Source organism: Ranitomeya variabilis, chromosome 2 (assembly GCF_051348905.1).
Source record: "Ranitomeya variabilis isolate aRanVar5 chromosome 2, aRanVar5.hap1, whole genome shotgun sequence".
Lineage (NCBI taxonomy): Eukaryota > Metazoa > Chordata > Amphibia > Anura > Dendrobatidae > Ranitomeya > Ranitomeya variabilis.
Window position 1 is genome coordinate 760,055,153 of NC_135233.1, and position 14,007 is coordinate 760,069,159.

At 45.0% G+C, this 14,007-nt stretch overlaps 2 protein-coding genes across 2 annotated transcripts in view; both read left to right on the forward strand.

The window, feature by feature from the left end:
• Window positions 1-14,007, forward strand: part of LOC143809899 (uncharacterized) — an 848,616-nt gene that overhangs the window by 429,510 nt on the left and 405,099 nt on the right. The window lies entirely within an intron of this gene.
• LOC143807781 (cystatin-like) overlaps window positions 1,927-14,007 on the forward strand; it is a 29,865-nt gene continuing 17,784 nt past the window's right edge. The window contains exon 1 of the mRNA XM_077289703.1: window positions 1,927-2,229. Coding sequence (XP_077145818.1) covers window positions 2,023-2,229 — 207 coding nt within the window. The 5' untranslated portion in view covers window positions 1,927-2,022. The remainder of the gene's footprint in view (window positions 2,230-14,007) is intronic.

Here is a 14,007-nt window from a genome sequence, read left to right on the forward strand (position 1 = left end):
TCTGTGCTTTGGTCTGATGAGTCTAAATTTGAGATCTTTGGTTCCAACCACCGTGTCTTTGTACGACACAGAAAAGGTGAACGGATGGACTCTACATACCTGGTTCCCACCGTGAAGCATGGAGGAGGAGGTGTGATGGTGTGGGGGTGCTTTGCTGGTGACACTGTTGGGATTTATTCAAAATTGAAGGCATACTGAACCAACATGGCTACCACAGCATCTTGCAGCGGCATGCTATTCCATCCGGTTTGTGTTTAGTTGGACCATCATTTATTTTTCAACAGGACAATGACCCTAAACACACCTCCAGGCTGTGTAAGAGCTATTTGACCAAGAAGGAGAGTGATGGGGTGCTACGCCAGATGACCTGGCCTCCACAGCCACCAGAGCTGAACCCAATCGAGATGGTTTGGGGTGAGTTGGACCGCAGAGTGAAGGCAAAAGGACCAACAAGTGCTAAGCATCTCTGGGAACTCCTTCAAGATTGTTGGAAGACCATTCCCGGTGACTACGTCTTGAAGCTCATCAAGAGAATGCCAAGAGTGTGCAAAGCAGTCATCAAAGCAAAAGGTGGCTACTTTGAAGAACCTAGAATATAAGACATAATTTTAGTTGTTTCACACTTTTTTGTTAAGTATATAATTCCACATGTGTTAATTCATAGTTTTGATGCCTTCAGTGTGAATGTACAATTTTCATAGTCATGAAAATACAGAAAAATCTTTAAATGAGAAGGTGTGTCCAAACTTTTGGTCTGTACTGTAGATATAAATAGTTTAGGGTGAATACCTACTGACAGATTCCCTTTAAAGGTAAACTGTGACCATGTCAGAAGTGGCCAGTTCTTGCTCTTGTTTTATTCCCACTGCACCATTAAGTATTCAGTTTCTTTCTTTTTTAAATTAAGCTATATGGTTCCTGAGATGTGGCCTTTTTCTTCAGTGCTAATATTCATGGTCTTCAATGTCGCCCACAGGATTTTATTGGGTTGTGTCTTTAGCAGTGGTGGAACTTGAAGCTTGTGGACCCCAAAGCAAAATCTCCAATTGGGCCCCCAACTCAAACATGTCTTTAGTAGTAAAAGTCTTTTCATATGGGGCAAAGGGATCTTTTGGGGCCCCTAGTCTCCAGGGCCACGGTGCGATTGTAACCCTGGCACCTAGTTACACACCTTATTCTTTAGGCTGATCTGTATTATTACCCTGCAAATCAAGCCCTGTGTAAAGACCATAAAAATTAGATCTAACTATAAAAGCCCATATCTTTTAAAATCTGAATAATATGAGAGCATCGGGAATAAAATAAATGCAAAACCTTGCAACTTGAGTCCTGGTGACGGGACATTTTTAATGGGGGATGCTACACAATAGCGGATTTAATCAGCCCCATTAATAAACAAAAAATAAACACATTTGTTCTCCAGCTATCACATAATGTAGGGACACAAAACAATACATTTGGTCTCATTCATTATCATATTCTCCCGCAGCATAAATTTATGATGTAATTGTGGACGCGATGAAAACGATCCGGTAAAGGTAATACGGCAAAGCTGCTTTTCTTGTCATCCCACCTGACAAATTATTTCTCTTTATTTTCTAAACATTATATGGTAAACTAATCAGTGCCATAGGGGATAATAATCGACAAAACCCCACTGTCCCAGCTGTGAAGGGTTAATCTAGCGGCTTCCGGCCGCACTGTCTGACCCTAGGTGACAACCATGGCCGCGCGGCTAGCTGTTTACATGACGAGTCATGTGACCACGGGTTGTTTTTGGCACGCCATCTTTACTTTGGGCAAAGTCTGTGTTTTTAACTGTAGATAACTGTTCGCTATAAACTACCGCTAGGACAGATACTAGCTAAGTAGAAAGACATGTATCACAGATGTAAAGCCGTGCTCACCAGTTATCCTAAGCATCCCCAGCCCAATAATGCGCCCACAATAAACATGGCGGCCGTACTGTAGCGAGAGTCTCCCACCTTGTGTAAACAAGTCTCTGGTGCTCCCCTGCTAACAATGGCGCGGTTGTGTGTTGTGGCGGCGTTGCTCTTCTGCTTGTCTGTTGTCACACAGGCGGACAGGTTATTAGGTGGTCGGGAAAAAGTGGATGTTGACTCTGCTGCGGTGAAGCAAGCTGTGGATTTCGCCCTGTACGAGTACAACAAAGCCAGCAATGACCGGTACCAGGCCCGGGTAGTGAAGGTCCACAACGCGGAGAGGCAGGTCAGTGCGGACCGTGCAGTGCATGGATGCACTCTATGTATCAAATCATGTGTATGTAGTGTATAGGTGAGGTATGTGTGTAGTGTATAGGTGAGGTATGTGTGTAGTGTATAGGTGAGGTATGTGTGTAGTGTATAGGTGAGGTGTGTGTAGTGTATAGGTGAGGTATGTGTGTAGTGTATATGTGAGGTGTGTGTAGTGTATAGGTGAGGGATGTGTGTAGTGTATAGGTGAGGTGTGTGTAGTGTATAGGTGAGGTGTGTGTAGTGTATAGGTGAGGTATGTGTTTAGTGTATAGGTGAGGTATGTGTATAGGTGAGGTATGTGTGTAGTGTATAGGTGAGGTATGTGTGTAGTGTATATGGGAGGTATGTGTGTAGTGTATGTATGTATGTATGTGAGGTATGTGTGTAGTGTATAGGTGAGGTATGTGTGTAATATATGGGAGGTATGTGTGTAGTGTATAGGTGAGGTATGTGTGTAGTGTATATGGGAGGTATGTGTGTAGTGTATAGGTGAGGTATGTGTGTAGTGTATACGGGAGGTATGTGTGTAGTGTATATGGGAGGTTTGTGTGTAGTGTATAGGTGAGGTATGTGTGTAGTGTATATGGGAGGTATATGTAGTGTATAGGTGAGGTATGTGTGTAGTGTATAGGTGAGGTATGTGTGTAGTGTATATGGGAGGTATGTGTGTAGTGTATAGGTGAGGTATGTGTGTAGTGTATACGGGAGGTATGTGTGTAGTGTATAGGTGAGGGATGTGTGTAGTGTATAGGTGAGGTATGTGTGTAGTGTATATGGGAGGTATGTGTGTAGTGTATAGGTGAGGTATGTGTGTAGTGTATAGGTGAGGTATGTGTAGTGTATAGGTGAGGTATGTGTGTAATATATGGGAGGTATGTGTGTAGTGTATAGGTGAGGTATGTGTGTAGTGTATATGGGAGGTATGTGTGTAGTGTATAGGTGAGGTATGTGTGTAGTGTATACGGGAGGTATGTGTGTAGTGTATATGGGAGGTTTGTGTGTAGTGTATAGGTGAGGTATGTGTGTAGTGTATATGGGAGGTATATGTAGTGTATAGGTGAGGTATGTGTGTAGTGTATAGGTGAGGTATGTGTGTAGTGTATATGGGAGGTATGTGTGTAGTGTATAGGTGAGGTATGTGTGTAGTGTATACGGGAGGTATGTGTGTAGTGTATAGGTGAGGGATGTGTGTAGTGTATAGGTGAGGTATGTGTGTAGTGTATATGGGAGGTATGTGTGTAGTGTATAGGTGAGGTATGTGTGTAGTGTATAGGTGAGGTATGTGTGTAGTGTATATGGGAGGTATATGTAGTGTATAGGTGAGGTATGTGTGTAGTGTATATGGGAGGTATGTGTGTAGTGTATATGTGAGGTATGTGTGTAATGTATACGGGAGGTATGTGTGTAGTGTATAGGTGAGGTATGTGTGTAATATATATGGGAGGTATGTGTGTAGTGTATACAGGAGGTATGTGTGTAGTGTATACAGGAGGTATGTGTGTCGTGTATATGGGAGGTATGTGTGTAGTGTATAGGTGAGGTATGTGTGTAGTGTATAGGTGAGGTATGTGTAGTGTACAGGTGAGGTATGTGTGTAGTGTATATGGGAGGTATGTGTGTAGTGTATAGGTGAGGTATGTGTAGTGTATAGGTGAGGTATGTGTGTAGTGTATACAGGAGGTATGTGTGTCGTGTATATGGGAGGTATGTGTGTAGTGTATAGGTGAGGTATGTGTGTAGTGTATAGGTGAGGTATGTGTAGTGTACAGGTGAGGTATGTGTGTAGTGTATATGGGAGGTATGTGTGTAGTGTATAGGTGAGGTATGTGTGTAGTGTATAGGTGAGGTATGTGTGTAGTGTATAGGTGAGGTATGTGTAGTGTATAGGTGAGGTATGTGTGTAGTGTATATGGGAGGTATATGTAGTGTATAGGTGAGGTATGTGTGTAATATATATGGGAGGTATGTGTGTAGTGTATACGGGAGGTATGTGTGTAGTGTATAGGTGAGGTATGTGTGTAGTGTACAGGTGAGGTATGTGTGTAGTGTATATGGGAGGTATGTGTGTAGTGTATACGGGAGGTATGTGTGTAGTGTATAGGTGAGGTATGTGTAGTGTACAGGTGAGGTATGTGTGTAGTGTATATGGGAGGTATGTGTGTAGTGTATAGGTGATGTATGTGTGTAGTGTATAGGTGAGGTGTGTGTGTAGTGTATAGGTGAGGTATGTGTGTAGGGTACAGGTGACCGGGCAGTATCCAAAGGTTATAGTGGACTGGTACAGTATGCCAGGCAGGATTGAATGGATATAGTGGACTGGTACAGTATGCCAGGCAATATCCAATAGTATTTTTTTTCTCTGGATTGGTATTATTACACTGGTTCTCTCCTGTACACCAGTTTTTGTATGTGTCACTTGTCAAGGGAGCAGAACAAGCAGATCTCTCATGAAAAACATGTGGTTTGTAATAAGATTTCTTAAAAGGTCCAAAATGCAAATTCTCAAATGTCTTGTCAGTGTAGTGCATTAATTTGAATCACCACTAATTTTTAGGAAAAAAAAGGGCTACAAGGCTCGCAGCAAAACCGCAAGTGCCGCACATGTCCACAAGTCTCATAGGGAATGAATGAGGCCCGAACGCAGTGTTGCCTCAAGTGATCCGTTACACGGCAGATGCGGAAAAACTGCCAGATCTGCCGCAAATGGCAAAAATCGCTGATGTGAAAGTATCCTAAGGCTACTTTCACACTAGCGTCACACTGCACGTCGCTATGCGTCGTTTTGCAGAAAAAACGCATCCTGCAAAAGTGCTTGCAGGATGCGTTTTTTCTCCATAGACTTTTATTAGCGACGCATTGCCACATGTTGCAACCGTCGTGCGACGGTTGCGTCGGACCGTCGCCACCAAAAAACGTTGCATGTAACGTTTTTTGGTGCGTCGTCTGCAGCATTTCCGACCGCGCATGCGCGGCCAGAACTCCGCCCCCGCCTCCCCGCACCTCACAATGGGGCAGCGGATGTGTTGAAAAACAGCATCCGCTGCCCCCGTTGTGCGGCGCTTCCACACTGTGCGTCGGTATGCTGCAACGTCGCATAGCGACGTGCAGTGCACGACGCTAGTGTGAAAGTAGCCTGTCACTGCCAACAGTGTCTGCATTAGTCATACCAATGGGGGAGGCAGCACGAAAAGTGCCTAGAGCAGCATAAACTCTAAATAACGGCCCTGTAGGTGAGGTATGGGTGTAATGTATAGGTGAGGTATGTGTGTAGTGTATAGGTGAGGTATGTGTGTAGTGTATATGGGAGGTTTGTGTGTAGTGTATAGGTGAGGTATGTGTGTAATGTATAGGTGAGGTATGTGTGCAGTGTATATGGGAGGTATGTGTAGTGTATAGGTGAGGGATGTGTGTAGTGTATAGGTGAGGGATGTGTGTAGTGTATATGGGAGGTTTGTGTGTAGTGTATAGGTGAGGTATGTGTGTAATGTATAGGTGAGGTATGTGTGCAGTGTATATGGGAGGGATGTGTAGTGTATAGGTGAGGGATGTGTGTAGTGTATAGGTGAGGGATGTGTGTAGTGTATATGGGAGGTATGTGTGTAGTGTATATGGGAGGTATGTGTGTAGTGTATATGGGAGGTATGTGTGTAGTGTATATGGGAGGTATGTGTGTAGTGTATATGGGAGGTATGTGTGTAGTGTATAGGTGAGGTATGTGTGTAGTGTATATGGGAGGTATTTGTATAGGTGAGGGATGTGTGTAGTGTATAGGTGAGGGATGTGTGTAGTGTATATGGGAGGTATGTGTGTAGTGTATATGGGAGGTATGTGTGTAGTGTATATGGGAGGTATGTGTGTAGTGTATATGGGAGGTATGTGTGTAGTGTATAGGTGAGGTATGTGTGTAGTGTATAGGTGAGGTATGTGTGTAGTGTATATGGGAGGTATGTGTATAGGTGAGGGATGTGTGTAGTGTATAGCTGAGGGATGTGTGTAGTGTATATGGGAGGTTTGTGTGTAGTGTATAGGTGAGGTATGTGTGTAGTGTATATGGGAGGTATGTGTATAGGTGAGGGATGTGTGTAGTGTATATGGGAGGTATGTGTGTAGTGTATAGGTGAGGTATGTGTGTAGTGTATATGGGAGGTATGTGTAGTGTATAGGTGAGGTATGTGTGTAGTGTATATGGGAGGTACGTGTATAGGTGAGGGATGTGTGTAGTGTATAGGTGAGGGATGTGTGTAGTGTATAGGTGAGGGATGTGTGTAGTGTATAGGTGAGGGATGTGTGTAGTGTGTAGATTCAAGATTCAAAGAAGCTTTATTGGCAGGACCAAATACACATCAATTTTGCCAAAGCAAGTGTATAAAGGCAATAGGTACTGTTGGGATGTTGGGTAGGAGCTGTAGGGGAGGTGGATGGGGGCAGATCCAGGGTAGGGGCTATAGTCCATGGCATAGGGGAGGTGGATGGGGGCAGATCCAGGGTGGGGGCTATAGTCCATGGCATAGGGGAGGTGGATGGGGGCAGATCCAGGGTGGGGGCTATAGTCCATGGCATAGGGGAGGTGGATGGGGGCAGATCCATTGTGGGGGCTATAGTCCATGGCGTCATAGTTCTTTCTCGCAGTCTATGACATTCGCTCACATACTGCGCTGCTATCTCCACTGCTCTCTCTTCTTCTCCCAGCAGGATATATGTCTTCTCTTCCTCCTTCATGGTGATGAAGTCTGGGAAGAGATGTGAGAGTCTCCTGAAGTGAGTGTCCCTCACTGCTGAGTATTTGGAGCAGTGTAGCAGGAAGTGGGTTTCGTCCTCTATGGCCTCCTGATCACAGTGTAGGCACAGTCTTTCCTCCCTGGGCTTGTAGTTCTGCCTGTGTCGGCCACATTCGATGGCCAGACTGTGGGCACTGAGTCTATATCGGCTCAGGATCTTGCGATCTCTGGGGTCCGGGAGTTTCTCCAGATATGGGGCCAGTCTGTAGTCTCTCTGTAGGCTCCGGTACATGATCAGTTTCTGTGAGTTGTTGATATCATTCTTCCAGTCACTGACATACCTCTCCTGGCCTTCGTCTGCCATCTTCCTGATTCCGGCTTTTGTCAGGTTGTTGTTATTGGTGTTCTGGTCCGGTTGGGTTTGGCTGGGCTGTTCCGAGGGTTCTGGTTTTTCTGTTTCACCTACATGTATCAGGGCTTTATGGTGATGGGAGCTTGGATTGCTTCCATGCAGGTGAGCCCGGAATGACAGCGCCCTCTTTAGAACTGTTAGGTGTAGAGGGAATCTGCCCAGCTCGGCCCGACAAGCACTGTTGGAGGTGCTCCGATGGACCTGGAGAAGGTGTTTGCAGAATTCCAGGTGGAATATTTCTGTTGGACTGGAATCCCACCTTGACCAGTCTGGGTAGGTGTGAGGACCCCAGACTTCGCTGCCATACAGGAGGATTGGGGCGATGATGGAGTCGAAGATTTTTAGCCAGACCCTCACTGGTGGCTTCAGATGGTAGAGTTTCCTTTGGATGGCATAGAAGGTTTTGCAGGCCTTGTCTTTCAGGGTCTCTATGGCTTGTTTGAAGCTCCCTGACCGGTGAATCTCTAGGCCCAGGTAGGTATATTTGTCCGTTCCTGTGAGGTCACAGTTGTTGAGGACAAATGATGGGTGCTGGTCTGATCTTCTCTTTTTCCTCTGGAACACCATGGTGTTGGTTTTCTTTAGGTTGACCGGTAGAGCCCAGGTGGAGCTGAATTTCTCTAGGATTTTCAGGTTGTCCTGGAGGCCTTTCTCGGTTGGTGACAGCAGCAGCAGGTCATCTGCATACAGCAGGAATTTCACCTGAGCGTCGTGAAGGGTGAGACCTGGTGCTGAGGAGGATTCCAGGGCGGTAGCCAGCTCGTTGATGTAAATGTTGAATAGCGTTGGACTTCGGCTGCAGCCTTGTCTGACCCCGCGGCTCTGCTGGAAATAAGCCGTTCTTCTGCCGTTCACACTCACGCTGCAGCGGTTCTCGATGTAGGAGCTTTTGATGACATCGTAGGTCTTTCCTCCTATTCCGCTCTCCAGCAGTTTCAGGAATAAGCCCGGGTGCCACACTGAATCAAAGGCCTTTTTAAAGTCCACAAAGCAGGCGTATATCTTCCCATTCTTTGTATTGTAGACGTGTCTCTGAATGAGGCTGTGCAGAGTATAGATGTGGTCAGTGGTGCGGTGGTTCGGCATGAACCCTGCTTGGCTCTTGCTGAGGACGTTGTGCTCGGTGAGGAAGGTGAGGATCCTCTTGTTCAGAATACTATTGAACAGTTTTCCCAGGTTGCTGCTGACACATATGCCTCTGTAGTTGGCTGGGTCATACCTGTCCCCACTCTTGTGAATGGGTGTGATGAGGCCTTGGTTCCAGGAACGAGGGAAGTAGCCAGCACTCAGCACAATATTGAAGAGTTTAGCCATTGCAGCCTGTATTTCTGGTGGGCTGTACTTCAGCATTTCTGGTAAGATTCCATCCAGGCCACCGGCTTTTCTACATCTTATGGAGGAGAGTCTCTCGGCTACTTCCTGTAGTGTTATAGGTGTATCCACTGGGTTTTGGAAGTTTTTGATTTTTTCCTCCATTGCTTCTAGTTTCGCCATTATGTTTTCCTGTTCTTGGCTTAGCTCTTCGTTTGGAATGTCTTTATAGGTCTCTGAATTATTGGAGCCAGAGGTTGCCATTTTGGATATGGGTGTTGTTTTTCTTGTCTTTGGTGCCCATGTGGTTCCATAGTTCCCAGAATGAGTTGTCCTGGAGGGCGTCTTGGAGTTGGTTAAGCTTGGTAGAGATGTAACTCTGCTTCTTCCTCCTGAGGATGGTTTTGTACTGCCTTTGTATGGAGTCATAGGCTTCCCTCAGACCCAGGTGGTTGGGGTCTCTGTGTTTCTTGTTGGAGGCTGTTCTCAGGGTCTTCCGTACAGCTTTACATTCTCTGTCAAACCAGCCATTGGCCTGTGTTTCTTTTGGTCTCTTGTAGTCGACTTTTTAAGGTCGGACAGTCTGGCCATTGCATAGAATATATTGTTGAGGTCCTTTGCGGCTTGGCTCACTCCCTCTGGGTTTGGCTTGTACTCGAGGTTGTAGAAGTGGTGGAGCATCCGCTGTATTTCAGATCTGCTGGAAGCTTCTTTATACTTTAGTGCCGACATTTTGGACCATTTATAGGATGGAGGCCGGGTGAAGAGGCCGCTCTGCTGTGGCTTCTGAGTGGATGGTTTCTCTGTAGATTTCATGTACAGAAGAAGTTGGCTGTGGTCTGACAGGTGCGTTTATGGGGTGACTATGAGGCCGCTGACATCTGCCAGGTTCAGATCTGTAATGGCGTAATCTACTACACTCCTCCCTACATGGGAGTTTAGTGTATACCTTCCTAAGGAGTCACCCTTGCTTCGTCCATTAAGGATATGAAGTCCTAAACGTCTACATATGTTCAGGAGCTTTCTGCCACTTTTGTTGACTGTACTGTCATAGCTGTTTCTCTCAGTGTGTACAGGGTCTTGGCCGTCATTCTCTGCTCCAAGTATGTAGATGTTTCCATCCGTGGTCAGGAAGTCTCTCTCTCTCCCCGTTCTTGCATTGAGGTCTCCAAAGATGAGAACTTTGCCCAGGGTCTGATAATGGGCGGCTTCTCTTTGTAAGATCTCGAAGCAGTCTGGATTGAAGTAGGGGGACTCTGGCGGTGGTATATATATAGGTGGCACAGAGGTGGACATCAGACTGACAGGTGAGGATGGAGCTGCTGATTCTGATCTATATGTGGCTGCCTCCTTTCTTCACCGGTTTGATGTACTGGTGGAGCTCCTCTTTATACCAGATCAATACTCCTCCTGAGCCCCGGCCCTGTTTGATGTTTTTATTTTTCTGGGCATGGACCGAGAATTCCTTGTATCCAATAGGCACCAGGGATTCGTTTTCGGCTCTGGTCTATGTTTCCAGGAGGATCTGAATGTCAATATTTTTCAGTCTTTGTATAAAATCAGGGTCCTTTGTTTTAGATCCAAAGGTTGAGGCGTTGAGACCCTGAATATTCCAGCTGCTGATTGTAAGTGAAGACATTCTTCTGTGTATTTTGTGTTTATATACCTTGTAATGAGTATGGCTGTGTGGGGCAAACTGGATTTCTGACTGTTTTATTGTGCTTGGTTCCATCCAGTCACATTAGTCTGCTGCACAGTGCATTGAGCAGGTTCTTTATCTCATCCCTATCTCTGCTCTGCATGTGTCTGTGCGGGCTTGGTGGTCTCCTCCGTGGAGGTCTCCTCCTCTGATGGTCTGACACTGGGTGAAGAGCTTTGTTTCCAGGTTCAGGAGGTAGCATTGGGGTTTTCTGCTCTTTCGTTCTCTGGGGTCTTTCAGTGTGATTATGGCGACTTTTGAATCCAGGCCTGGGGTTTCTGTTTAGCACGATGTCCTTCAGCTCTTTGGCCAGGAGGCTGACCCCTTGTTTGTTGAGATGTTTATTATCGTGCAGGTGACTGGTGTTTATGGAGAGGTGTTGTGCCAGGGTCACGTTTGGCACAGTCTTGATCCTTTCAGTCAGTTCTGTATTGATGGTTTGGGTGGTTTGCCTGGGTGTGTCCTTTCTTGGGAGCAGCGATGACAGAATGATTTTACTGTCCGGGAATTTTAGTTTTGCCATGTTTGCCAGGTTGATCAGTTGTTCTGCGATCTGCTGGTGCTGGTTTGGCAGATTGTTTGTACTCGTGTGTATAATAATATACTTTGGGTTGGTAAACCGTGGTTTACTGATGACCTCTGCCACCTGTTCAATATTTGCATAGCGGATTGTACGGACCTGTTTTCCTGGGAATAGCCGCTGTGTATTTAGGTACTTCCCATTTGAGTCCATTATTAGGACAATATCAGGACTTTGTGATGTCTTGGATGGGCTACGGTGCTGCTGACGGAGGTCTGTGATGCTGGCTTTGCTTTGCTGGTGGCTGGTTCTCTTCTCTCTTCCATCTCTCTGGTTTCAGGATCAGTCATATTGTTGGTTATTATTTTAATGCTGTTTGGTGTCTCTACATTCTGTTCAGTGGTGGCCATGTTGTCTGCTCTCTGGCTTGTTTCCATTGACCCCTGCTGGTTCAGATGCCCAGGCTATGGGTTTTTAATTCTGCAATCTCCTTTCTGAGTTTATCATTGTCTTTTTTCAGTTCACCCATTTCCTGTAGAGCTGTCTTGTGTTGACATTTCAGTTCACCCATTTCTTCCCTTATTTTCTGTAGGGCTGTGTCATTTGTTGCTTGGTAATTTGCATTCCCTTGTGAGTTTCTTTCACATTCTAATTTCAGTTGGGCCAAGTCTCTTTCTAATTGAGATAAGAAGTCTCTGATGTTATCAGGCGAGAGGTGTGAAGTGTCGGGGGTTAGGCGGCTCTGTCTGGGAATCGCTATTTGAGCATTAGAGGTAGCATTAGGCCATGTGCACACGTTCAGTATTTTTCGCGTTTTTTTCGTGAGGCTAACATATGCCTCCTATTATTTACAGTGTATTCCGCATTTTTTGGGCAAATGTTGAATTTTTTTCCGCGAAAAAAATCGCATCGCGGAAAAAAAAAGCAACATGTTCATTAAAAATGCGGAATTGCTGGGATTCCGCACACCTAGGAGTGCATTGATCTGCTTACTTCCCGCTCGGGGCTGTGCACACCATGCGGGAAGTAAGCAGATTATGTGCGGTTGGTACCCAGGGTGGAGGAGAGGAGACTCTCCTCCACGGACTGGGCACCATATAATTGGTAAAAAAAAAATAATTAAAATAAAAAATAGTGATATACTCACCTGCGATGGCCCCGGAGTCTTCCTGCCTCTCAGCGGTGCATCCTCTCTCTTCCGTTCCTATAGATGCTCTGTGTGAAGGACCTGCGATGATGTCGCGGTCTTGTGATTGGTCGCGAGACCGCTCATGTGACCGCTCACGCGACCAATCACAAGCCGCGACGTTATCGAAGGTCCTATGCGCACACACCATCTATAGGAACGGACGCCGCTGAGGAGATCGGCTGTCTGCAGGTGAGTATCACCATTTTTTTTATTTTTTTTATTATTTTTAAACATTCTATCTTTTACTATTGATGCTTCATAGGCTGCATCTATAGTAAAAAGTTGGTCACACTTGTCAAACACTATGTTTGACAAGTGTGACCAACCTTAAAATCAGTTTTCCAAGCGATGCTACAGATCGCTTGGAAAACTTTAGTATTCTGCAAGCTAATTACGCTTGCAAAATGCTAAAAAAACACGCGAAAAAAACGGAAAAACAAACGCAAAAAAAAAAGCGGATTTCTTGCAGAAAATTTCCGGTTTTCTTCAGGAAATTTCTGCAAGAAATCCTGACGTGTGCACATACCCTTAGAAGTAGCAGCTGGGTCTTGTAGTCCTTTATAGGTTTGTGCCTGATCTTTGATATAAGAAAAACTATTTTCAAATTGCTGCAGAATCTCCTCCGTCCCCTGCACCATAACTGTGCCACTGTTGTATAGGCTTATGGTGAGCACATTGGTGTCGTCATCTGCTTGGCTGGTAATTTTAATCCGCTGGGCATTATTGGTGTTGGATTTAGATACATGTTTATATCGATTGCACAGGGCAGTGTGCCAGGCTGAGAGTTGGTTTGTATAGAATAATAAATTGTTTTTTCTTTTTGGTTCTTCCTTTGTGAAATCTGCATAAAGAGTCTCTGGATTCTCTCTAATATAGTCCTTCTTGGGTTTATTGCCCCACTGCCCCTGTGTTGTCTCCAAATCTGACCCCCAGCCTTCCTGTGTCTCTGGCTCTGGGCTTTGTTCATTTACGTGTTCCAAATTTGTGTTTTCCATTTTGTAGTTATATGTTAATTATAATCTTTATTTCTAAGAAGATTAATTTGTAACAAGTCTATAGGTTGTGTTGTAGTTAAGGAATTCTCCTACCTTTTATAGGTCCAGGTATCAGGATGTCAGATGTATGATGCCAGCTGTTTCCAGTCTGTATCCTCCAGGAGATTCTTGTTTTGTCCTTTAAATCCTCCAATTCATCCTTTTTTCATAAAATTTAAAGTCCAGTTCAGTCCAGATCACTTATGTTCCACGGAGTTGAGATTTTCCAGGTTTTGTCTTACAGTTGCCTCATTACAAGGTATAAAGTGATGGAAATTCAGAAGCTCATGTTCAGTGCTTCTTACTCCTAGGAATGGTGGGCGGGTATCAGTGTGTGTGTATGTGAGGTATGTGTGTAGTGTATATGGGAGGTATGTGTGTAGTGTATAGGTGAGGTATGTGTGTAGTGTATATGGGAGGTATGTGTGTAGTGTATAGGTGAGGTATGTGTGTAGTGTATAGGTGAGGTATGTGTGTAGTGTATATGTACGAGACTGAAGTTAGTTTCTTATTTATTCATTTTCTTATTCGTCAGTTTCTTATTCAGCAATTTTTTCTTTTCTGTTTTTATAGATTTAACAAAAAACAAAAGCATCACAATAATAACATACAATGCAGCGAGGTACCCTGATGTGAATACACTTAAAAACAGCTACAAAAACTATAAAACTGGCACAAAAATGGGCATCAAAGTGGGCACCGAAGGGCGTTAATGAAAGGGTTAAATGACTTTGGGCCACTGATATCACAGTGCAGACATTTAGAACAGGGCGCCCCACATGAAAACCAGTTATCTCCAACCTGGCCCAAATGGGTTCTGGGCATCAGAACTGCCATCAAAATGGGCAGAGAGTCGATTTTGGCCATTT